The sequence below is a fragment of the Oryx dammah genome, unplaced genomic scaffold (genome assembly GCF_014754425.2).
Source record: "Oryx dammah isolate SB20612 unplaced genomic scaffold, SCBI_Odam_1.1 HiC_scaffold_7, whole genome shotgun sequence".
NCBI classification, from domain to species: Eukaryota; Metazoa; Chordata; class Mammalia; order Artiodactyla; family Bovidae; genus Oryx; species Oryx dammah.
In genome coordinates this window covers 18,984,555-19,011,517 of record NW_024070191.1, presented here as the reverse complement: position 1 = coordinate 19,011,517, position 26,963 = coordinate 18,984,555, and the positions used below count along the sequence as shown (strand labels likewise).

At 34.9% G+C, this 26,963-nt stretch overlaps 1 protein-coding gene across 2 annotated transcripts in view; it reads left to right on the top strand.

Annotated features, from left to right (window-relative positions):
• MICU3 (mitochondrial calcium uptake family member 3) overlaps positions 1 to 26,963 on the top strand; it is an 83,691-nt gene that overhangs the window by 46,113 nt on the left and 10,615 nt on the right. The window contains exons 5-11 of one of the 2 annotated variants that reach the window (XM_040243159.1): positions 365 to 412; positions 3,689 to 3,771; positions 7,260 to 7,331; positions 10,461 to 10,499; positions 18,893 to 18,988; positions 24,911 to 25,011; positions 25,517 to 25,688. In XM_040243159.1, coding sequence (XP_040099093.1) covers positions 365 to 412; positions 3,689 to 3,771; positions 7,260 to 7,331; positions 10,461 to 10,499; positions 18,893 to 18,988; positions 24,911 to 25,011; positions 25,517 to 25,688 — 611 coding nt within the window. The remainder of the gene's footprint in view (positions 1 to 364; positions 413 to 3,688; positions 3,772 to 7,259; positions 7,332 to 10,460; positions 10,500 to 18,892; positions 18,989 to 24,910; positions 25,012 to 25,516; positions 25,689 to 26,963) is intronic. The other variant, XM_040243160.1, reaches the window with a different exon arrangement.

Here is a 26,963-nt window from a genome sequence, read left to right as displayed (position 1 = left end):
ATCTTCAACCTTCTAATCTTTAATTAGATTCATATATTGAAAGCTCTAGCAACACGTTTAAAATTTACAGCTATATGTAAATATTATTAATAATTTTGCTTTTGTGTCAATATATCTGGAAGCATTAATGTGAATTTTGTTTCTAAGAGGGCATATGAAACAAAGTAAAATTTATTTCTTGCTTCTTTTGCTCTGATCTTATGGTAATAGTTTGGTCTCATTTAAAACAATATTTAGCATCTTCTTTAAAGTCTGAATTTTTTGTAACTATTACTTACTGCTATTATAAGAATAATATTTTATTTGATAAATATGAAAGAAAAATATTTTATATATAGCATAACTAATACTATTTTTCTTCTAGGTGTGATTTCTTACACAGAGTATCTTTTTCTTTTATGTATTTTAACAAGTAAGTGTACTCCTTAAATCTGTTTCTGGATGCAGTTTTCTTTCTCAAGCATAACCTTGGGAAATAAATCTTTTTTTAGATTCTGTTACTTTGAAAATCAGTTTAGTTCTATCCACGCTGTCTTGCAAAATTCATGTCTAAATGCCAGTGGAAAATGCTAAGCATAATACTATCAAGTGTCAAAACCATAAATATGATTACAGCTTATGGTATGGTAATAAAATGCTCATAAATTAAGAATTTAATATCCTACATCAATCCTTGTGGTTTAATCTATGTGGGAGCCTAAAGGTCAGGACAGGTAATAATTTGTAAATTTTCTGCTACACTCATTCAAATCACATTTTCTGCAAGATTAGTGTGAAAGAATGAGTCTTTTAACTACTGAGTCTATCAGGAGACCCATCATACATCCTCCAACAGCTTCATTATTCTCTTCTTTTCATATGCAGCAATTCTTTTGAACTATTTGAAGAGTTTACTAAAGTGTTCAGTTAAATTTCATTGCATTTAATGGGGGAACTTACACCCTGTAGTTCACTGTGCTCCAACCATCTATTTGACATTTTAAATCTCTGAAGTCTCATTTGTACTTTCTGTTCCTTCTACCATCAGTGCTTTTCCTCAAGATCCTCCGGATAATAAAAATAATTCAGGTTTTCTTTGAAACATGAAAGGTTAGGGAAGCCCTACTTAACCACTCTCTTTAATATAGCTCCCTCTTCCACCTCTCCCTTTTTCTCCCTGTCCAGTGTTGTATTTTCTTCATAGCACGGAAACTATTTGAAAGTATTTGTTTATTGGTTTACATGTTTTTGTCTGTGTGGGTCCACAGTAACAAAGATCTTATCTTTTTTGTGCATTTCTGTATTAAGAACAGTGTCAGGCACATGGTAGCCTCTCAAAAAATAACTGGCAAATGAACGCAAGAAAGTGACTATTGGAATCTCCAATTGTGGATATTTATGGAGATGTGTGGAAAAAAAGAACATCAATAAAACTGCATCATTAGAAACCAGTCTTAAAATTCCTGTGCTCCTAGGATTGGAAGATAACTCAGCCACTGTTTTACGCTGAGTTTAGCGATGGATGATGTATGTTGGAGCTCTGTCACAGGAAGCTTAGGAACTTGTCATGTATGTGTGTGCACATGTGTGGTTCAGAAATTACTGCCTTTTTTTTTTTTTTGCCTTGCTTTTTTTCTCGTGGCTCAAAATCATTTAAAATGACTGAAGAAAAGTAAGTATTGTGCAGTTAGTAACAGTAATGCCTGAGGACATTCCAGACTGGAAAGCCATGGGTTTTGAGTCCAGTCAAGGATGAATGCCACCATGGAAATTAGAAGAGTGAGTGCCAAGGAGTGTCTCAGAGACTTGTTCCAGAGTTATCTTGTTAGCTAGTACAACTTTGGATGCAAAATTAGAAGTTATAAGTCTCTGAACCAGCATAGTGGTAGGTACAAGTAAAACAAAACTGGTGAGGAAAACCACATGTTGAGTTTGGACAGGATTGGTTTCAGCATGTTAGAAAAAATCCCATATAGTGATTTTTGCTTGCTACAGAAAAGTTAGGATATTTGAGTGCTGTGACTCTTCACACACACACACACACACACACACACACACAAAACCCAAAAAACATTATGGGTGCTATTTAATTATAATTTTTCAATTTAAACTCTTTTTCTAAGATGAGTTCTGAATTCCAAATGAAGTCACATCACTCAAAAATCCTAACTTTTCTGTAATTATGGGTGTTGTTTGGGTCTTCCCTGGTAGCTCAGTGGGTAAAGAATCTGCTTGCAATGCAGGAGACCCCTGTTCAATTCCTGGGTCGGGAAGATCCTCTGGAAGAGGGATAGGCTACCCAATCCAGTATTCTTGGGCTTTCCTGGTAGGTCAGATGGTAAAGAATCTTCCTGCAGTGTGAGAGACCTGGGTTCAATGCCTGGGTTGGGACGATCCCCTGTGGGAGGGCATGGCAACCCACTCCCGCATTCTTGCCTGGAGAATCCCCATGGGCAGAGGACCCTGGCGGGTTATAGTCAATGGGGTCGAAAAGAGTCGAACAAAACTGAGCGACTAAGCACACAGGAAGTGAGCTAGATTATCTGTGTTAGCTGTTTATAGTTCCCCCGCTCCGCCTTTACTTTTTATTACTTTGACTTTATTTTCCCTTCCAAACAATGCTTGTGAGGACTTCTTTCTGTGTGTATCTTCAAGATCTTTTTAAAGCTTAAAACTTGCTCATTGGAGATGGTGTAACTTTTTATTTCTTCCTCAAGTGACTGAGAATGAAAGTAAGTTTAGATTCCTAAAATACATGCAAAAAGTGAACTTGCATAAAAGGCTTTCATTTCCATTATTTTCAGAGACAGCTATTACTGGTTAAGAAAGCAAGTCTATGTGCTTCACTTTGCTGGGTTCACAATTTCAAAACACATAGTGGCAAGTGTACCTGTGGGAGGTCCCTTTTTAAACTTTTTGCCAGTCATCTCAAAAGAGGTCAAATGTTTTGAAAAAGGCATGCACACTGAGATCCTCTTTGAAGGACGCGTTGAAGTTTTCTTCTGTCCAAGCATTCTTCTTTTTGCTTTAGAAGTGGAAGGAGAAGAGGTATTGAATCTTATTATAAATTTCATACAATTACAACAGTTCATAGTGTATGAAAGTCTTTCTCAGAAAAGCAGTTTTTCCTTGTATTTGGGGGAAATAAGGAATTAATTATTCAAGTCCTTTTTATTTTATATTTCTGTATTTGAAGCCTCTGGAAGTTCAACCCCAAGTAGGTAATCTCTCATGCCTGACTTTTTTTTGTGTGGGTCATTCTGTTATAATTTCTCCAGGATTTTAGGCTGGTCCATTGTGTTATATTTTTTTTCTTCTGCTCTAACTAGCTGACATATTAAAAATATTTCAAATGTACTGAGATGATATTTTCCTTTCAAACAAACTGACAGACTTTGGAAAAGAAAGAAATATTTATTTTTGGAAGGAAGGTAATCAGGTTTTACTGTCAATGATATGCAGCAAGTATCACACAAGTAGATTTCAAGTATATTATCAACTGTGTTACTAAGTGTGCTAATATATGAAGCAGAAGTATATATACTTACCTTTAGTTTTTATTATATTTAACTAATAGTTAATATGTTGCTTTTAATTTCTTCGTTAAAGTATTTCTGCACAGAATATGAATTGTTTACAACTAATGTGGATTTTGAACTTTGAAAACATTTTTCCATTTCACCAATACTTTCCTGTTTTTGTCTGGCAGAGCCACATGCAGGTTTTAGAATAGCTTTCAACATGTTTGACACAGATGGCAATGAGATGGTGGATAAAAAGGAGTTTTTGGTGGTATGTATATTGTTGGTTACATTTTATCAATACATCTATTGCTTATATTTTTTATGGTTTTGCATTATTTAGAATACCGTTGTAGAAAAAGGGCTTCCCTGTGGCTCAAACAGTAAAGAATCCACCTGCAATGCCAGAGACTTGGGTCTGATCCCTGGGCTGGGAAGATCCTCTGGAGGAGGGCATGGCAACCCACTCCAGTATTCTTGCCTAGAGAATCCCCATGGACAGAAGACCCTGTCAGGCTACAGTTCATGGGGTCGAAAAGAGTCGGACACGACTGAGTGACTAAGCACAGCACATTGTTGAAAAAAGAGTAAAAGTGTTATGCTTTTACTTTAATAAAGTATATTATACTCATGTACTTTATTTTGAATTATTTTTACACTATAAACTATAAATTTATTCAGTATATAAAAATGATTATAGGGTTTCTGAGGTGGCTCAGTGATAAAGAATCCACCTGCCGATGCAGGAGACGCAGGTTTGATTCCTGGGTGGGAAGATCCCCTGGAGAAGGAAATGGCAACTCACTGTGGTATTCTTGCCTGAAAATTCTTATGGACAGAGGAACCTAGTGGGTTACAGTGCGTGGGATCTCAAGAGAGTCAGCCATGACTGAGTGACTGAGCACACACACACAGGAAGATGATTATAATTGTTTACACATATTCTGGAGGTCTGAAATGTATATTTTCCATGGAGTGAGAGACAGGCAATCCTGGGCTTACACACGCCCAGACCCTGTCATATCACCCACCCAGCCATAGGCAGCTCTTTGCATGCCTGTGGAAACTTCCCTTCCTCCTCTTTAAAGGATTTACAATATTTTTTTTCTCTTCCACTCGTTGCTGCCTTATATTCCAGTCTTAGCCCATTCTCCTATTGCGTTCCCTTGTCTTTGACCAAGGGCTGATAAGCGTGTTCTTGGTATTTGTCTTTCAGGCTTTCTTACCTGACTGGTCCCATGTTGGTGCTGGTCTGGCAGCATCATCAGCTACTCACTCATCTTAACCACCCTCTCCTTCTGGAATTTTTCTTTTTTTACCATGTATCCTATATCTATGTCTGTGGCAAAATGCCTTTTCTGATTTTCTCCAAAACAGAGATTAACATTAGTTTACTCCTCCCAGTAACAAGGTCTACCTTTAGCCTTTTTGTGCAACTCAATATTTACTTCTACTCTCTTAGCAAAAAGAGAAGGGGAAAATAACATAAATAGCCATTTCATTTTCTGTTTTTCTTTTGTAACAAGCCAATAAAAATCCCTTGGAAAACATCTTAGATAGCTTAGTATTTTCTTCAGAGGCTGGAGCACAGAAGAGAAATTATGAAATCGTTCTTTTCCATGGTAGGAAAAAGGCGAGAGGGAAGTCCTCACCAGAACAAATTAACAGCTTGCTCAAAAGGAAGCAGGGAACTAATTACTGGGATCTGTCAAAAGGCTTCCATGTAGCCCTTGGCTGAGTACACCCCTTGAGCAAGTCTGGGGAGCTGAACCCACAAAGGGTCTCTCACTGTAGTGCTGCTCGCGATGGTGCGGAGGTGGGGAGTTTCATTGCAGTGGAGAGAGACATGTTGCTAACATCCTAAGATGGGCAGACTTAGTTCACTAGAGCTCTGTCATGATAGTGTACAGCTGTACTTCAGGACTTTCAGAATGGGCCTTGTAATCAAAACAGCCTTCAACAGACTTTCTATGGCAACATGGCCAAGTTCCACCCCACTGTCTTAAAGGTTACCTTTTGGAACTCAGTGCATTGGAAGCTGCCTGTGTAGATGTCTTTGGGACTCTTGTCTGTTTGTGGAGGTGGGAGGTAAAACTTTCTTGTAGAATTTCAATTTGTTTCTACTCTACACTCTTAAAAAAGTTGCTCTTCCTTTAAAGCAGAGGTCTACTCTGCAGTGGCCATACTAATGTTTTATTGTTTGTTGTTTGTAAATGGCTAAGGGCTTCCAAGGTGGTGCTAGTGGTAAAGAACCCGCCTAGTTCAGTCCCTGAGTTGGGGAGATCCCCTGGAGGAGGAAATGGCAACCCACTCCAGTATTCTTGCCTGGAGAATCCCATGGATAGAGGAATCTGGCAGGTTGCGGTCCATAGCATTGCACAGAGTCACACACGACTGAAGTGACTTAGCACGCATGCACATAAACAGCTAAGAGTTCCTAAAAGCAGAGGTGGAGTTGGGCAGAGTTCCTTGTAGATTTGTAAAATAGATTTGTAAAATCTATGATCCTCCTGCCTGTTTATAAAGCAAATATTAATAATGCTTGCTAAAGAGAAAAACTGTTTTCACTAAGATAAAGTATGGAATATATGTGTTAATAAAATAATTTACAGTTTGTACTGTAGTTTTAAATTGTTATTATATGTCTTGGGAGGGAATACATTTTGGATTTCAGCTCTAGCCATACTAAGTGAAGTAAAAGAATTGAGATAGCTGTTCAAATTACACAGACAAGAACAGGGACCTCACCAGAAAACTGAGATAAAGATAGAATTAAGCTTCCATATGTAAAAGAGGATTTTAAACAGGAAATAATGCCATGTATAATAGGGTATGTGTGCTCAGTTGCTGTGTCTGACTCTTGTGACCCCATGGACTGTAGCCCACCAGGCTCCTCTGTTCATGTAATTTCCCAGGCAGGAATACTGGAATGGGTTGCCACATCCTCCTCCAGGGGATCTTCCCAGCCCAGGGATTGAACCGATGTCTCCTGGGTCTGCTGCACTGGCAGGCAGGTTCTTTACCACTGAGCTACCTGGGAACCACATGTGTAATAGTTGCTAACATTTCTTGAGAAGTTACTGTGTGACAGGCAATGTGCTTGTGCTAAGTAATTACTTGTAATGTCTACTCTGCACAACATTATTTTTATAAGACCTATCAATTATATATCAGTAAAGCTAGAGAAAAAAAATATTGCTCTAAGGTAAGAAATTATTCATATTCCCCACATGGAAAACAAGCCTTAAATGATTAGAGTAACTTGCTCAAAAGGTTAGACATGCAGAGCCCATGTTCCTACCATTACCTGAAAGAGACCTTAGAGGTCATTCAGTCCATCTTCATTTCATGTATGAGCAAATTGGAGCCCAGTGAGGACCTGTCCCCTGTCCATAAAATTGGTTTATGACAGAAGATGGGCTCAAGCCTAGACCCCTGATTTATGGTCCAGTGTCCTTTATTCCTCAGTAGGCTTCACCTCTTTTTATGTATATACCACAGGCTCCATGTCTTTGTGTCTTAGCAATAAAGTTAAACTATAGGAGATACTATCATAAAGTAAAACTATATGATGGACCTAAAACTTTTTCTTAGGAAAAAACCTGGTATCAGAAAATGTATTCATACTCGTTTTAATGTTCTTGGTGTATATGAAGCTAATTATTTTCTTTGTTCTTAGACTATATCTAGCATGGGGTGTTAGATAGGTTCCCAGAAACTCTTATCAGGTGTTTGATTTTTGATTGGTTTTCTTTTCAGCTTCAAGAAATATTCAGGAAAAAAAATGAAAAGAGAGAAACTAAAGGAGATGAAGAAAAGCGTGCAATGCTGGTAAGAATAATTTATAATGGTTTCAGCTGGGTTTTCTAGGTAAGAATTATTTTATTTATGTTGAGAAATAGTAATTAAAGCCTGTAACTTTGGATCTGTTTCTTGAAAACTTTCTAAAGTTCTTATGTAGAAAAAACTTCAGTATTTATATGCTTTGATATCAATATTTATATCAAGTATTGATATTAAACATCTGTATCCATAACCATATTCATTAAATCATTTTCATCCATATTGTTGTTATTCATGAGATTTGAAGGGTATATCATATAATAGGTTAATACAGATCATTATGCATGTAAAAATTTAAAGGTGAATTGCAAAGATTTAATTATACATGTGAGTAAATTTAGTGGTACTATAATAATATGAATGTTGAAGCAAAAACAAGAAAATAATATGTTTCTTTGCATTCACAGAAATATGTATTATAGATTCTTCTTCTGGGAAGAGTAATGTTTCATTTTATTTTGAAGGTAGAGTTAAGCAACATTTCCCTCCATTTTCCTTCTAGTTTTCTTTTTGCTTGTCCCAAGTAAATATTTCAGCCTGACAACATCCTAGGTTCACTTAATAAAAATAACAGACAGGTACTAAGACTTTAGTATGAGGCATTGTATTAGACGCTTTGCATGCATTGCCCCCTTTTAATCTACCAAACAGTTCTGTTATTATCTGTAGTTATACATGAGAAAACTGACACTTGGAAAGGTTAATATCTTGTCCGAAATTCCATAACTATTCAATGGCAAAGCCAAGATTTGAACCCATGGCTGGCCAGCTCCAAAACCTATACTTTTACCCACTGTATCATATTTCTTCCTCTGGTACTTAGCAGAAACATGGTGAATTTTGTTAGTATGTAAATGATAATCGTTTCATTTGCAAATTAGTGGCCCTGTGAAATAGTTTAATTGGTTTATCTGAAATTCAGATAATTCAAAGAGTTGCAACACTTTTTATTTTTCTCACTGTTACAAGCATATATATTAGATTTTTTTAAACATGGGTCATTTGTAGCAGATGGGTATCATTTTCATCCCAGTAGATTTACAAAGTGTGTATTTATATTAATAAAAGCAGATTATCAGGATTATGAATGTTTATTATTTCACAGAATATTTAACTATGGTATATTTATCAGTATTTTTTTAACTTCCCTGATAGACTAAATTATGGAGGACACTTATAGAAGATACTGTCTACTGATAATATACTAAAAGAGTAAACAATTATTTTAACTTTGATGGATTGCCAATGATTGACTGGATAGGCAAGTTGTTGATAAAACATCTTTTAGGAAGTTGAATTATGTTAATGAATATTTTGGTATACCTCAGTGATAAAGTAGATAGTGTTTCAGTGGATACAGATTTAATTGTTTGTTTACTTATACTAATTCCAGAAGAGACTTACGGATCTTCCAGTAAAGTAACAATCCTTTTCTAATCAGTAACCTTTACTAAAATACCTAAGTGAGTAACAAAGGGAGAGAGGAAAGGGAATAATAAATAATAGCAGTCAACCCACATTGGGAAAAGCTACCATGTCAGCACAAAAGCTTCATTGTATCCCAGGTGAAGTAAATTTAATACCGATGATATAATGCAAATAAGTTCATAACAGTAATACAGTAAAACTTTATTAACTTGGATTATTTAGGGAAAGTCTATCTGAATTATGAAATCTAAATTATATCAGTATACCCTAAATTGTGTTATTTTATATGAACGTACATAGATCAGTGAAACATTATCTAGCAAATATATGGGGAAGGAGACTTGTTTTAAAGAACAGATAAAAATAACTTTTAAGTATTCTATCACTTACTTATATGAAAACGAATGTTGCTAAAGACACTGATCTCCATAGGTATCCCAGAGGTGTTTATCTTACAGTTCAGTTAATGCTCCGGGAATCTCACCAGAATTTAGCTATCCGAACTATTTCTTAAAACAATCCAGAAATAATCTTTAGTACAGCTTCTGAACTAAGCAACACTCTAGGACAATACAGCTCTCTTCAAATATTTTTTTACTGTGTTTTACAGTAATAGTAATAATTAGTGGTAGCATTGTTAATAGCTGTCACATTTTAAACAATGCATATCTGAACTGATGAGATTTTTGAGGTTTGAAGCAACTGAAATTTAGCTTATGGTGAAAATATATAGATTATGTTAGACATTGTAGGAGTCAGATTTTTCAAGTTTTGACTATTAGCTCTGCCATCCATTACCTCTGTGACCTTGAACCAGGTCCTTAAATTTTTCTGTGCCTCAGTTTCTTCATTTGTACTAGAATAGGAGTAATGAGCACATATGATGATTATGGGGGTTAAATGAGTTAAACCATGTAGCCACTAAACAGGGTTTGAAATATAATAAATACTCAAAAAGATTAGCTAATTGTGAAACATGAAATTCTCTTTTAATTAGTAGAATATTTTAAACTGAATAGTACATCCCCAAATCAAAAATTAGGCAAGACTAAATTTTAAAATATTTACATATCAAAATGAACTGTTTCAGAAGAGAGAAATGAGCATAATATTTCTTGGGACACTTACTATGTGCTAAGGTCTGTACTATCTCCATTATACATGTTACTCTCATTTAGTCCTCATTACATTTCTCTCAGGTAAGTCTTCACACCTTTGCACAGAAGAGAAAACCATCTCAGAGAGGTTCATTAAGTTGCCTGGGTCCACGGCACTAACAGGCGCTGAACAGGATTCCAGCATAGGTCTCATGTCCCCACCGCCATGCTGCTGCATCGAGGTCTGCCCCCTCATCGCACATGGAATTGCTGAAGCATGTCTCAGGAAAACTGCGTACTTCGGAGTACCATGTTTAATTCAAAGCAATAGTTCCATCAGAAGTTACAATGAAAGTGGTTGAAATGAGCACAGGTTCACTTAATGTTGAATTATACGAGATTTAAAAAACTTTGCTACTCATCTTTAACATTTATCCCACTTTTACTGTGTGCGTGCTCTATAGAAAATGTAGCATAATGATTTGCCCTTCCTAATTGATTATTTTGTCGTCTTTTTCTTTTTTTTCTTTTGCTATACTTGGGTTCATTCTGAAATGTGACACTTCATTTGGCCCTTTGTGCTCTATGTCAGCGTCTTCAACTTTATGGATACCATTCTCCTACTAATAGTGTATGTACAACCCTTTAAATGTTCTTTATGTAAATAGCCCTCACCTGTTATACTTGACAATGCTATTTCTTTTATAAAGCCAGATCTACTATTGAGACTGTTTAGGAATTTATTGAGTATAATAATGTGAAACCAAGCCCCCAATTTTTATTTCCTTCCTGGATTTATAAGAAAACTAAATTTACAGAGCAATTCTTTCTCTTTAGCTTTAGATTAAGATAAGGTGAAGGTGAGTGAACAAGAACCCAAAACTCTTGTAGAGTAATTGACCTTTTATATTTTTCAGTGGTATTTGAAGAGTTAAGTACAATTTATGGAGCAGATTCTCAGGCTATGCTCCTGCAGGACACAGGTATTTTAAGAGCTAGATCTCTCCATCTGATGTACAGTCTTTTCTTAATTCTAATACCAAAGATATTAATGGATAAACTTTTGCTAGTTCTCAGTATTTCTCCCCATTATTTTTTCTAAAACTTTTGATGCTTGCCTACTGCCTTTGGTCTCTACAAAAGTCTTGGATAAGATGGCACTTGATATGTTCAGTATATCACTGTATCATGTTGTTTCTCAAAGAGGATTAGGATCTTCAAACTCGTCTTTTCCTGAAAATGTTGGGAGTTCTTGCAAATGATCTTCCAGATGTACTCTTCTCATGCTACGCTTTCATTCTTTTCTTTCTCCCAGAAAGTCATAGCTTATGGATTAGCCCAGTTGCTGCACAACTGAGAATAGGCCATGGTCTCTTCTGAATGTAAAAGGCACTGTCCATTTGATTTTCCCTGGCTTCCTTAAGTCACTTAGGCAGATCCCTCAAATTATACAAATCCACCTGAGAGAAACTCTCGAATTTACAGTGACCTACTCAGTATTGTCCTACTGAAAGGTTCCATTATAGTGTAGACTCTAGCTTGTGTGCCTCCTGAAATTGATATTTAATAAAAATTCCAAACTATAAAAACTAATTCTCTTTGAGACTCAAGTATACACTAAAGGCTGATGCAGCCTAAAATAAATGTAAAATATCTAAGTCACAAGGAATGGACCTAGAATGGGTTGGAAAACAAGCCAAGTCCATGGGAATCTTATGACTGACTGGTTTTGATTCCTTACAAGATACTTTAAAATTTTTCTGCAAAATTCACTGTTTTCCATGGAATAAAGCCTACTGTTCTCTTGAAAATTTTTAAAGATTCCTCTGTTAATTATTTCAAAAATATATAAGAATGTGAAAGATGGAAATCTCAGAGATTCTAATGCCACATGCCCTATGAAGCTTAATAAATGTTAATAATGATTATGACTTTGTTATTTATTTTTCTAATCTAATATGTCATTGCATGAGCCATTTTTCCAACTGTGGCAATTTATATATTTCCTTTAAACTCATAAATAATCTTCATATAAGAGACAAGCATTTTTAAAAAATAATATATTTCAGAGTAGTATTGTTAAAAGGAAACAGGTACTAATATGGTTCTAGTTTAAGCCACATAAACAAATTGTAGTTACTTAGACATTAAGAGAATAATATAATAGTATAATGTTATGAATTAGCTGGCAATTACCTGCTAGTTTCCAAAACTGTAGATCATCTGGAGTGATAAAGTATGTAATTTGACTGTAGTTCATGGAACTAATTATAACCTCAGATTCTACCTTTAGGAATAAGTTCTTTCAGGAAATGCAGTACCCCTGGATTTTACTATTACAGATGGAAGTTCTGTGGTGTCTGCAGTAGCCAGTTCCAAAATTTAATCTTTCTTATGGTATATTTTGCCTCTACTCTGTCAGATTATCCCTTCCCACAGTGTAAGATTGAATATGCTCCTTTATATTCTGGAAGACAGTTACGTTATAGCCTTTTTTCTTCCAAACAACCCTAATTCTTTTCATATTTCTTATATAGTCAGCTCTTGATTATCTTACTATGGTGAAAAGAAATGTAAAACATCCAGAAGAATAAGTAAGGTAAACATGAGGTCAGTAATGCAAAGTCAAGGCATGACTTTGACATGCCTTATATTTGACAGATTTTTAAAGATTATTATCCAAATTTCACTGGAGTCCAAAAATGTACCAGTTATTATATAATTTTTTAACATGCATTGAACTTGTTTTATGGACTAAAACAATGCCAGTATTCATAAATGATCTTTGTTTGAAAATAATGTGTATTCTCCAACTTGGGGTACAGGGTTGTAATATATGCATGATCAAACATATTAAGTATGTGTTTTAAATCTCTATCATTACTAATTTTTGTCCACTTGTTTGGTCAAATAGTGTGTTAAATTACACATTCCTATGATAGACTTATTAATTTCTACCTGTAATTCCAGTTTTATTTTATATATTTCTAACCCTTGTTATTGCCTCTATAAGAATATATTTAGATCACTTAAATCATCTTAGAAAATTAAATCTTTGATTAAATACTATCCCTAGATCTCTAGAAATGTGTTTGTGTTAAAAATCTATTTTAGTTGTCAAAATAAATATACTACCTTTATTTTTGTTAACATATGACTTTTCCCTTTTTGTGTTTTTTACTATCTATTTTTGCCTCTAGTAATGATGAAGCTTTCCTTGATTTTTTAAAAATATATATTTTTAGTTTGGAAATTTACTGCTTATAAAATGTAAATATGAAATAAAAAATAATAGAAGTTTACTATATAATATAGATCAAGAAATTAAGCATTACCTTTACTATGCCCTAAGAAGCCCCTTCATATATGTCCAGTCATAATCCTTCTCCTGGAAAAGATAATCACAATCATGACCTTTATGTCAATCACTGCTTTGTCATTTTACAACCTTTTTATGTATCTAAAATGATACAGTTTGATTTTCCCCACTTTGATCTTCAATTAAATGAGATCATATTATATGAGTTTTTCTGTGTCTTGCTTCTTTGACTCATTATCATGATTGTCAGCTTCATCTACGTTATTGAATCTAATGAATGGTCCTAGTTCATTCATTTTTATGACTGTAAGCAACAGTGCTCAAATGTTTTGGTCTCAGGACCCCTTTACATTGTTGAAGATTATTGAGAATCCAAAGACATTTTGTTCATATTTTGGATATAGTTATCTATATTTACCATATTAGAAATTAAAACTCAGAAATTTTTAAGTAGTTATTCATATATTTAAAGATAATAAAAACTCACTTGTTATCCTAAACATTTTTTATGAAAAATAACTTCAAAACTGTAATGAGGAAAGTAGTATTTTTACATTTGTTTCAAATCTCTTTAACATCTGACTTAGAAGACAGCCAGTTTCTCTTAGATGCTTCTGTATTCAGTCTATTCAGTATATTGTTTTGGCAGCAAATACTATCAGTTGGTTCCCTTGAAGCGACAGGCTCACTGTGTTCATTTTCCAAAAAGATGTCTGCCATATACCAAGGTCCAAATAACCATAGTTTGTCTTATCAGTTGTTCTGTCAAGTAAAAATGATGGTTCATGAAAAAAGTGGCTAATTTACCTTGCAACATAAATCACCACCTGGATGTTTTTTCTCAAGACAACCATAGTACTTCATTAGCAGAAGTGCTTTATGCTTGCTTCCCTTCACACTGAATGTTAAAAAGATGTGTGCTCAAAGATCAAATTAACAAAATTATGAGTTCTGTTCTTCAGCAAGTATATTCTTAAGTGAATTTTATTTTAATGTGAGTGTATGAAACTGAAGAATGTGACAGTTTCTGAAAAATGTAATGACTTTGGTCTTTGGTCCCACTGCTGTCAATTTGTACTAAGGCTTCAGAAATTTTACCTACCATTGCTTTTGTACCTGAAGATATAGTACAAAAGGCAGATAGTGTCTTTAAGATGCTTTAAGATACATCTGTATTATATTTTGTCCAGTTTCTTCAGTTGTTCTCAGTGAGAAGACTGGCATTTGTTTTCTAGCTTTTCATTACTAGAAGCCTGGTTTATCATTTTCAACCTATTTTTTTCCTTATATTTTGGATATGTCTTTTTTTAAGTGTATCTTGTATACTTTTTCGGTTTCTTTTTTCTGGGTGGATAACATGGGCTTTTTAATTGGAAATTCAGTTTATATTACTGTGATGACTAACTTATTTGGATTTACTTTAGCCATCCTATATACTGTTTTTTTTCTCCTTTCTTCATTTGTATTCATACAAATACAAACTGGATTTATTTTTAGTTTAGAAGACATTCACTGTATTTCTTTTCTTTATGTAGTTATTCTTGAAATTTTAGTAAATATACTTAAAATAATAAAGTCTTAGATTGGACTATATCTTTATTCTCTTTCTCAAAAATAGAGTTTAAAATTTCTCTAGTACCATTCTTTGTGCTCCTGACATGAGTACTTAAAACAACATCTACCCTTGTCTTTTTTAATCCACCAAGTTAGACTTTAAAATATGTATCAGCCACGTTTGTTTCAAATTACTTATAATTTGCTATTCTTTTCTCAGTAATTCCCTCTTTAATTTCTCCCCTTCTTAAATCTCATAATCTTATACTCACAAAGTATATCCCCAAGTGATGATCTGATAATGTTTTTAAAACTCTCTCTCAGGAAGTCTCTTTATTCTGCCCTTATTTTTTTTCCATTGAGATATAATTGACATATAACATGGTATCAGTTTACGGTGTATAACGTAATTTGATATATGTATTTATCACAAAATTATCACCACAGTAAGTCTAGTTGACATCTGTCCCATCACACAGTTACAATTTTTTTTTCCTTGTGATGAAAACTAAGATGTATTGTCTTAGCAGCTTCCGGTACACTGTAGAGTATTGTTGACCGTCGTTACCAGGAGGTATGTTGATTACACCCCAAGACTCACTCACCTTATTCGTGTTAGTTTGCCCCTTTTCATCTCTGTCACCCAATTCCCTGCCCCCTCCAGCCACCTGCCTCTGGCAACCGCCAGTCTCTTCCATTTCTGTGGATTTGTTTTAATTGAGACTGATTTGCATACAATATTATATTAGCTTCAGGTGTATAATGATTTGATATATGTATACATGCCATTATTTTGAAAGGTAATTTTACTAGGTATATTATTATAGATTAACATTTGTTCTCAGCAACTTGTGATGTCATTCTAGTCTTCTGGCTTCTATTGTTGAAATTGAAAAATATGTTCTGGGTCTAATTATTCTTTTGTAGTTAATCTGTTTTCTTTCTGGGTGCTTTTAAGGTTCCCTTTGCTATTCTACAATTTTCTTACAGTCTATCTTCCTGCTTTTAGTTATCGTGAAATTTATTGGGCTTTTCAAATGCGAGGATTGTTTGCTTTCATTATTTCTTGAATGTTTACTGCCAGTGTCTCTCTGAATGTTTCCTCCCTCCCATTTTCTCGACTGTGACTTTCTAGAGCTTTCATAGATACTCATGTTTTATGTCTGTCAACTCCTCTTTAATTTGCCACATTATTTTTTTCACACTGCATTCTGTATAGTTTATTCATATTGCCTTTAAGTTTAATGATTTTCTCTCTAGCTGTATATAGTTCAGTTCAGTTAAATTTCAGTGGTTCATTTTTCATTTCTAGGAGTTTTACTTTTTCTAATCAGCCTAATAATTTTCAGTAGTCTGTTTTTCCTAAAAAATCCTGTCACATGCAACTTCATATTCTTTAAATTTATTAAGCTTATGTTGTATTCCATATTTAATCATTTCAACATCTGAAATCTGCAGCTCTGGTTCTATTGTTTTTTTCTGCTAGTTCCTACTTGTGGTGACTTATGTTCTTTCATGGAAGGGCATGGCAACCCACTCCAGTATTCTTGCCTGGAGAATCCTACAGACAGAGGAGCCTGGCAGGCTACAAGTCCATGGTGTTGCAAAGAGTCCGATAAGACTGAAACAACTTAGCACGAATGCACGATCTCATATTATGAGCATGTATTTGTTGGAATGTGTCTGTGATGATTCTTGAAGGCTTGGGTTAAGGGTGTGTGTTTTCCAGGAAGACTTGTGTGTGGGTGTATTTCTGTGATACATTGCAGAGACCTGTAGTCCCATGTGACTTTAAATTACAGTTCTCAGATTATGGTGTCTCAGGGCACAGTTGTTGTATTGGCTCAAATTATAAAGATGTAATTTTCTTTTGTTTCTATTTTTCTGTGTGTGTTTTTAAATATTACTAATAGCAAAGACAGTTTCCTGCCCAATTCTATGGGCTGCTATTTTGGGATTTTTTTCCCCTCTAGTTTGCCTAATCTCTGGGTATAATCTTTCTCAAATATACTATGTATATAGTTTATTTGCCTATCTGGACATGAACAACCTTAGGACACCACTGTTCTGCTTCCCACAGTGGTATATTCCCATCTCTAAATCAGTCTTTTTTTTCCCCTCCAACCACCTTTTTTATTCCCTTCTTCTAGCCTCCCATTCTCCCTTATTTTATTTCCTTACTTCTTTTCCTCTGTGTTTGTTTGAGCTGCTATATAAAAATAGCATAAAGTGGATGACTTATAATGAATGCTCATTTTTTCGTAGTTCTGAGAGCTGGAGGTCCCAGGTCAGCAAGCCAACAGCCTCAGTGTGATAGTTTCTCAGGGCCTACTTCCTGGTACCTTCTCACTGTGTCCTCAGGTGGTAGGCAGGGGAAGGGAAGTCTTTCAGGCCCCTTTGCTAAGGGCACCAATCCCATTCTTGCAGGTTCTGGCCTCATGACCTAATCACCTCCCAAAGGCCCACCTCCTCCTGATGCCATCTCCTTGGGGATTAGGGTTACAGTACCTGAATTCTTCACACTCTAGCTTCTTCCTTCCTCTCTCTCTTCCTCTTTTCCTTCCTTTCTTCCTCCTCTCTCTCTCTTCTATTCTCAGAACATACATTTTTTCCTATAGCGATCCATGTCAATATAAGTTGTCAAACTAATTTTATCCCTTCATATGTTGTAAATATTTTTAATGTCATCAAAGTCTGTGTGTGATGGCAGGGAGGGGCGATGGTGACCAGTGTTTGAAAGTAGGGGAGAGGCCTGGCTTCATAGAACAAATCTCCTGTTATCCTCCTAATAATTGTGCAGTAAGCCTTATTTTCTAGTTTCATTGGTTTAACAATCTTTTTTTTTTTGTATACCAACTTTATAGTTACAGTTTAAAAATATATCCATGGTTAAAATATTTAGATAACTTGGCAGAGTATTTAATCTAGTAACCATTTATCAAAGTTCTATTATATCTATGGAAAAGAAAAAGAACTGTGTTAGCTCTCCACTCAGCTAATTTTACTTGGTGAAAGCTTATTTAGTTACTAAAGGAGGTGATGAGCACACTCTCTTGCCATATTACTATGTTTATTGTTACAGTAGTAAATACATCTATGTTATATAAGTGACTCCTGCTTAATGATACCATATTAGAAACATTTGATTAAGAGTTTATTAAAATATAGGCAGTAGGCAATGTTTTCTAGTTCATAATTATGAATTAAAATATAGGTCTTTGAAATAATTCCCAGATGCTTATAATTTCATTTAGGGCACTGGACTTTTAAAAATTAATGCACACGAGAAATGAAAATTCTCTCATCGTCAGCCACTCACCCCTAGTTCATTATGCAGCATTTTTCTTCTCCCAGTAACCCAAAGAAGACCAAGCCTGAGAATCTGTGAAATCTTCCATGGTAAATTCTGACAGAAACCAGATTTAATTACTTTTGTTTACAGCCAAAGTTAAGCTTGAAGTTCTACAGTTCATATGAAGATTAGACAACACTTCTTCATCTTGATTATCACCTTCAGACTAGCCTGTGCTGAGGTAGAAGCTGGTGCTGTGTCCTTGGGATAAAGCAGAAAGTAGCTGATCTATTTACCATAGACACACTTAAGAAATCCTTGATTAGCTCTGAGTGGTTTGCCTGAAACTCACGTACTTCTTCCTGACAAGTTTTGGATTAATCTAAATTTTCTCTAATGAATGGATGTGGTCATTTTGATTCTTTGATGCACTAACACATGCTAGCTAACAATTCATTTTTAAGTTAAGCAGAATTTTCCTAGGTTGCTATAAAATTACCAAAATCTCCTCCAAATGAATTTACTTCACACAGGTGTGAATAAAATTTTTATTTCACACTTTCTTAGAAGGGATGTATGTCTCAGTAGAAGGGCATGGGCCCGGGAGTGAAGAAGGTGATTTTTTGACAAAGCCACATTGTACTTAGAAATAGTGGTTATATACGTTACTGCTTTGAAAATGGCCTGGGTTTACTACCAATGTAATACAATACTGTTGTGTGCAGCAGAAAACAAAAAAGGTAAGCTAGTGTGTTTTCTTTCCTTTTCAAGTTTGGCTAGAAGAGATTAGAGTGTATAAATTATCATTGTTTGGGACTGTTCTTTAGATTTCAGTTGTGCTTCTTAAAAACTTCCACAGGTACTTAAAACAGATGCTGAGGAACTCGTCTCCAGAAGCTACTGGGATACATTAAGACGTAACACAAGCCAAGCACTCTTCTCAGACCTCGCAGAGGTATAATCGGACCTCAACTAGGTCCTTGTACCACATACCACTTTCTTAATCTGGTCCTTGTTTCATTTTAGAGTCACAGTGATTAAACCAAAAATGTATTTTGTATCTTCCCTTTTCTCCAGGAAAGCAATAATTCCTATATATAAATTGGTATATTTGAATATGTCAGCTGTGCTGGCAGGGGCTGCAAGGTCACCTTTAATTGTCTAAATCTGCCTGCTTGTTGTAGAAACTTGACTTTCCAACCTAATTAAAAGGAAATATTATTTTTCACTTTAGGATCACTTTTAGGAAATTTGAAAATACTGTTTATAGTTTCACTGACTCTTTTAACCTTATAAACTTCAATGTTACGTGAACTTAGTAAAAGATATCTAACACTTTAGAATTACAGTAGATTTAAACAATCCAATTTCCCACTATTCATAGTGAGCAGCTCACCAAGTGTGGGCATGGGGGAATTGTGCTAAGAGCAGTCTGTCCAGGAAGGGAGGAACATTTTTCCTTGACATTGGTTAGGATTGCCAGTGCATGGAAAATTAAAAGCAGACCGACCATTACATCACTCATTATTGTTTTTGAATTCCATAGAGACATGTACCTTTTTGCTGCACTCAGGCGGACGGCTCCCACCACTCTATTCTCTTTTTGCCCATTAATAGGAATTTATCATTTTAAAAGATGGGCTCTGTGTTATAGGTTGAATACTGTTCTATATTTCCTATTAAGAATTTTTAAGAACTTTATTAGAGATGGCTGGCTGGCTTATCATAAAGGACTTTTTCAGCAAATACTAAGAAATATATTTTTTCATTATCTTTTTGTCTTTAAAGTTGGCTTCTCATTTCTTTTTCTAAGGTTTTGTTTTTTAAAATTACACTTAAAAATATCTAGAGAAGTAAATGGATCAGATATGACTTCTGTTACCCATATATATAGTGTTACTCAACTTACATCTTGAGAGCATGGTAGACACTTAGAATTGCTAATTTTGCCACTTGTGCTCAATTTTAAAATCCTAAAACAAGTAAATAAAGCATTTTGCCCTATATTTAGTCTGTATGTGATATATAAATATAATGTGATTGTGGCTAGTAATTATTAATGTTTAAACTCCTAGAGGAGAACATAGGCAAAACACTCTCCAACATAAACCACAGCAGGATCCTCTATGATCCACCTCCCAGAATTCTGGAAATAAAAGCAAAAATAAACAAATGGGACCTAATTAAAATTAAAAGCTTCTGCACAACAAAGGAAAATATAAGCAAAGTGAAAAGACAGCCTTCCGAATGGGAGAAAATAATAGCAAATGAAGCAACTGACAAACAGCTAATCTCAAAAATATACAAGCAACTTATGCAGCTCAATTCCAGAAAAATAAACGACCCAATCAAAAAATGGGCCAAAGAACTAAATAGACATTTCTCCAAAGAAGACATACGGATGGCTAACAAACACATGAAAAGATGCTCAACATCACTCATTATTAGAGAAATGCAAATCAAAACCACAGTGAGGTACCACTTCACACCAGTCAGAATGTCTGCGATCCAAAAATCTGCAAGCAATAAATGCTGGAGAGGGTATGGAGAGAAGGGAACCCTCCTACACTGTTGGTGGGAATGCAGACTAGTACAGCCACTATGTAGAACAGTGTGGAGAATCCTTAAAAAGTTGCAAATAGAACTGCCTTATGACCCAGCAATCCCACTGCTGGGCATACACACTGAGGAAACCAGAATTGAAAGAGACACATGTACCCCAATGTTCATCGCAGCACTGTTTGTAATAGCCAGGACATGGAAACAACCTAGATGTCCATCAGCAGATGAATGGATAAGAAGGCTGTGGTACATATACACAATGGAGTATTACTCAGCCATTAAAAAGAATACATTTGAATCAGTTCTGATGAGATGGATGAAACTGGAGCCGATTATACAGAGTGAAGTAAGCCAGAAAGAAAAACACCAATACAGTATACTAACACATATATATGGAATTTAGAAAGATGGCAATGATGACCCTGTATGCAGGACAGCAAAAGAGACACAGATGTATAGAATGGACTTTTGGACTCAGTGGGAGAGGGAGAGGGAGAGATGATTTGGGAGAATGGCATTGAAACATGTATAATATCATGTAAGAATCGAATTGCCAGTCTATGTCCCATGCAGGATATGGCACGCTTGGGGCTGGTACTCAGGGATGACCCAGAGAGATGTTGTGGGGAGGGGAGTGGGAGGGGGGTTCATGTTTGGGAACACATGTACACCTGTGGTGGATTCATGTCAATGTATGGCAAAACCAATACAGAATTGTAAAATAAAATAAAAAATAAATTTAAAAAAAATCACCTTTTTAAATTCTAGCTATGTTGGGGCATAAAGTGCTAATGGATATTCCACTTACACATATTTTAAAAGTGCTTGATTCTGTAATCATTTATGGAGGCACATAGTAAGTAGTCAGTGCCTAGAAGTAAGAGCAACTGGGGACACTAGTCCTTAGAGTCCCTACAAGCCAGCTGTGCCCGGCTTCAAATTAGCAGTTCTGTCTTGCTGTCTCTCTCCACCATGGACTGTTTGCCTCTCAGCCTCCAGCCTATCTTTAATCTCATTTAACTCTGCTAGAAAGAAATTCTTGCAGTTAGACACAATCTGCTTTAATTTAAATCTTGGGAGGTTTAACATCAGAAGACCAGTCGGCTCGTACATATACTCAAAGATCTTATATATAAGATTCGCATAGGATCTCTTGAAGATGTTTATCACTCTTTCAGACTTGTCCTGGGGCTGGCTTTTACAGCACATCTCTTCCCAACTCAGCATTCTGTGACATCCAATTGATACCTTCAAAGTGGCCGTGATAGGAGTGTATTAGACATTGGCAAACACCACAAATCTGGCTTTTTTTTTCCTTTGCAAGCTAGTTTACTAGCACACCATTGACTGTAATCAATCCACAGCTATAATCATAAGCTGGCTAATTTAATTAAAACATCATGAAAATAAATTGGATGGAGGGAAGTATGAAGTAAAATGAAAAGGAAACAAAACTTGTGTTTTCAGGTAAAATAATTATTGAGGGATTATCTCTGTTACTACCTTCCTAACATTAGAGAGGATAATTGAGAATTAGCTGTAGTTAAATTCCAACTCATTATAATTCCTTATCAGTTATTACTGATGCCAGTGTAACATTGAATTGTTAATAGTATCAGTATTTCAGGATTCAAATTAGTTCAGAAAGAAAGCTTAGATCTGTATATATTTGTATTTCTTTGTTTCTTTTATATTTAAAATGTAAATATTGAGAGTAAAGCAGGTCTCTTTACATAATGTAGGTAAACTTGATATTAGCCTCTCATATGCTTATTTCAGAGCTGTTTCTAACCATAGATTTTTTTCAATGATAGTAAAACCCTGTGATAATGAAAATGTGAATATGCCGCTTTCAGAAAAATTATACCACTTTCTAGCCAAAATAATAGATAATAAATTCATAGTACATTATGTCTATTGTGCAACTGTTGAGTACAGTCTGTGAGTACTGGAATTATACAAACTGTTTTGAGCTTTACAGATGAAATTTAGATTTTTTTCTTATTTGCTTTAAACATTACTAACCCTTAATAAGTTTTAGTAGGTTATTTAAAACCTTCACTAACATATCAAGAGTTTGAAGGTTTCCTCCAGCCCTTGAATAGAGCTTGATAAGATTATTATCACATAGTAATCAATAAAAATACATTGAAAGAATTTCTTAAAACTCTTTAATAATTTGACATATTTTTATTTTATGCAGGTTTTTAAATTTATTTCATTTTTTATGAAGTCATTTAAAGTAATTTTTAGTCAAAACAGAGTTAGATAATGGCTCTTCATGTAAATGGCCCATGGGGTTCTTTTTTTGCTTTGTTATGAAAACACCTGAATTCATTTTATTTTAACAATAAGCACAAGAATCAAAGGGATAAAGTCTCTATTTTTGTCTCAGTGCTCCTGTGATTTAAGTTATATAACACTGTTAGGATACCAAGGATACTGGTATAGTTTTCAATGACTGCCAACAGTACTCTGTTTCACTGAATGAGGGGAAAAGGTTTTCACCATTTCCATTTTCTAATTTTTCTCTCTAATGTCCAACTGTTATTTATGCCTCTGTGAATCTGGATTATCTGGATAAGTGCAACCTAAGTCTAATAAGATTTTGATGATGAAAGACTGTAAATGAAGACTTTCTCTGCTCAATGGGCATGAGAAAAACTGGCCAAATGAGGTCATTATTTAAAAGCTGTGTGAAACAAAGCCATCTCATTTCAGTGTATTATGTCTCGAGGTCAGGAACATGACAACACCAGAGGAAAACATTCGTAATTATGTTATCTGAGTTCACTAACTTTTAGTGTTCCTATATCCTCTCATTGTAAGGCATTTTGTTAGATCTATATAATATATGTAGTTTCAATAACACAAAAGAAGTAAGAGTACACCATGTAAAAATATTTTTTGCATTAAGTTCCAACATTATTTCTTGTCATGTCCTTTTTCAACTTCTTAGAATATACAGATTTGACAGAAATGAATAATAATAGCTAACATTTATTGAGCATTTACAATATGCCAGTGATAGTGCTGACTAACAGGGGTTATCTAATCTTCATGACAACTCTTTAGGGTAAGTACTGCTGTTATTCCTGAGGATAATAATATCCTCAGTGAGATTAACTTCCCCAAGGCCACTTAACCAATGAGGGAAAAAGTCAGGATTTAAAGCTCAGAAATCTGACTCTTGAGTTCATTGTTCCTGTTTGCTCATCACACTACTGCTTATTTGTGAAGCAGCAACTTGTTCTAAAACCTGTCCCCTGCTCCTCTTCTTAGCCATCCTGACCCCTTCCACATCCCATCCCTCTGGCCTCCAGATGAATACTCCAGTCCTTCTTGCTGACTTCTGATCAGCTTGAGCCTCCACTCTTATGCTCCATTTAGGCATGCTTCTCAATATCTTGATATTTCCTCTCCCTACTAAGTTAAGCTGTTCCTTGGATAACAAACTGACTAGAGTTGATTATACACAATCACAGAAGAATGTCTGTAATTAACAGGAGATATCTTCTCTCCCCCTCCAAAGGTTTTAATGCTTTTATCCAAAACATCTTATGACTACCAATAAGGACATTTGTATATTTCATTTACACTCACATTCTAGTTTCATCCTCAAAATGGTTATTACAGATAGGGTTTTTCCCATTTTACAGGTAAGGAAGCCGATGATCAAAAAAGTCAGTAAGTTCAGGTCTTCTGATTTCAAATCCTATCCTCTTTCCATTACATCAGTCTACCTCCTCAACCTAAAGTTATTGGTAAAAGTAGTAGTGCCTTTCAAGCACTACTCAAAAATTATACTAACCTAGAATCACATAGGGGCTTCCCTGGTGACAGACAGCAAAGAATCTGCCTGCAATGCTGGAGACCTGGGTTCGATCCCTGGGTCAAAAAGATCCTCTGGAGGAGCACATGGTAACCCAGTCCAGTCTTCTTGCCCTGGAGAATCCCATGGACAGAGGAGTGTGGTGGGCTACAGTCCATGGGGTTGTAAACAGTCAGACACAGCTGAGCAACTAACACTTTAGTATCTGTATTGTCACATAAAGGGCCTTGAAAGACTCAAACCACAATGTGAGGTTGAATACTTCTTATATAATCAGAGCTTTAAGCTTTTTGAAGATAAACATCAATTTCATCTATAATTCTGTTCTCACATTTTGAACTTCTTATTAACTGTAATGGCATGTGTTGATACATCTTTATGCTTTTTACTCTAATTTTGATATATTTACATTCTTTGGGGGATATTGGGTATTCCTATTCTGTTTTGCTGTAACTAACTTTCAAATTGTGATTTTTTTTTAAGCGTGCTGATGACATTACAAACTTAGTAACAGATACTACACTTCTTGTACACTTTTTTGGGAAGAAAGGAAAAGCTGAACTCAACTTTGAAGATTTTTATAGGTGAGCTTAATTTTTATACTCATTGAAAAATGTTAACATGCTTAAGTCAGAAAGGAATCATCTATTGCAGTGACACTCACCTCTTTGCTGCTTTCATTTTAGCTAAAGATACTCTCTATAACATATAACAAATATCCACTTCCATCAGTGCCTGTGTACCAGTAGTCATATTGATAAATATAATAAGAAGTCACTGAATGATAAAAAAAAAAAAGTCTAGATATCTGGATTATTTCCTATGTGTTCAGGAGAAAGAATATTACCAATTCCTTAGTCTTAGTAAGCCACAGTAACAATAAGTAATAATAAGCACGTATACAGTGTTTATGATAGTAAATACTAGGCAGGACACATTAACTCCTTTAAGTCTGATCACTACCCTGCAAGGTATTGTTGTTATGCCCATTTTACAGAGTAAGGCGCAAAAGTCTTCACAGGCCAAGTACCATCTGTTACCGTCACTCTTCACTTATCTTATTCATTGCTTATATATTTTTTGTCACAGGTTCATGGATAACCTCCAAACAGAAGTTTTAGAAATAGAATTCCTTTCCTACTCTAATGGGATGAATACTATCAGTGAAGAAGACTTTGCTCATATTCTTTTACGATATACAAATGTGGAAAATACATCAGTATTTTTGGAAAATGTGCGTTACAGTATACCTGAAGAAAAGGTATCTGGTCCTCATTTTTATTTTGTTAACAGCATGTTATTAGCTTGTAATTATATAGGTCTGTAAAATATATTGTCCTGTTAAGTTCTGCTCCCCTGTGGATTCATACATACTTCGAATATATTCCACTCTTTGTTCCTATGTGTCTTAAGTGCTCTGATAAATTTTAAAAACTGATGAATTTAAAATTCTGGGTACATATCCTTATTTTTCTTTTTTAAAAATTATTAAATTTTTTATTTAATTTTACCCTTATTTTTCTTAGACATGTTGAAAACCTTTAGTGTTATCAACAGTTGTTTTATTCACATTATGAATATCATTTTTCAAGAGAATTCTGCTGAGCTATATGCTTTGGCTACTATGTAAACATCATCTCATATAAAATAGTTTATATTGACATAATTTCAGTCACACTTTATTCATTTCCCTAATACCCTTAATAAAAGGTCACTGGAAGACAGCTATTGATGAGTGAATGATTTTATCAGTAGTTGAAGTGAGGTTTTTCAAAGAGTTTGGACGGCATGAATGGTTAAGAACCTGGGACAACTGATTGTCTGTTTGTTTAGTAGCACATATTTTCAGCAGTTCTGAGCAGTTACATTATCTAGTGGTATTTGAATGCATCACTGCAACCGAATAGAACTGGTGTTACAAGCACCTCTTAAAGCATGGGATGTTTGGGATGTATTGCCTTCTATTTGTGTTTGTAGAAGGATCAAGTTAATCTATCCAAGGAAAACTTGCAAACAGTTTGACTTTGTTTACACTGTGATGGTGCTGACAATTCTGCAGGTCCCCATGGAATGAGGAAAAAAGGACTGGATGTTTTGACTATTGGTTTATATAATCTCTTAGGGTTTTTTTTTTTTAATCTGTTTTACATGTTGAACTAAATTTCTTCCAATTCATAGACACTTCCCTAAGAATAAATATTGGAAACTGTACTATTTTCTCAAGCTACAGGTGTATTATTTAGGGCCTTGAGGTATCTGCTTTTTCTCTTTTATCCAGTAGAAAATTATAAAAATACATAATTCAAAAAATTCAATTCTAGGGTGAAGTGTGTCGGGAACTCTCTGTACTGTTTTTTACATATACATTTTTACATTTGAACTCTTTGTAACTATTTTTTTACATCAAATTATTTCAAAATAAATTTTCTTTGGGTAATTCCCCGGCATTCCAGTGGTTAGGACTCGGTGCTTTCACTGCTATGGCCTGGTCCGGGAACTCTGATCTTGCAAGCTACATGGGGTAGCCAAAAAAAAA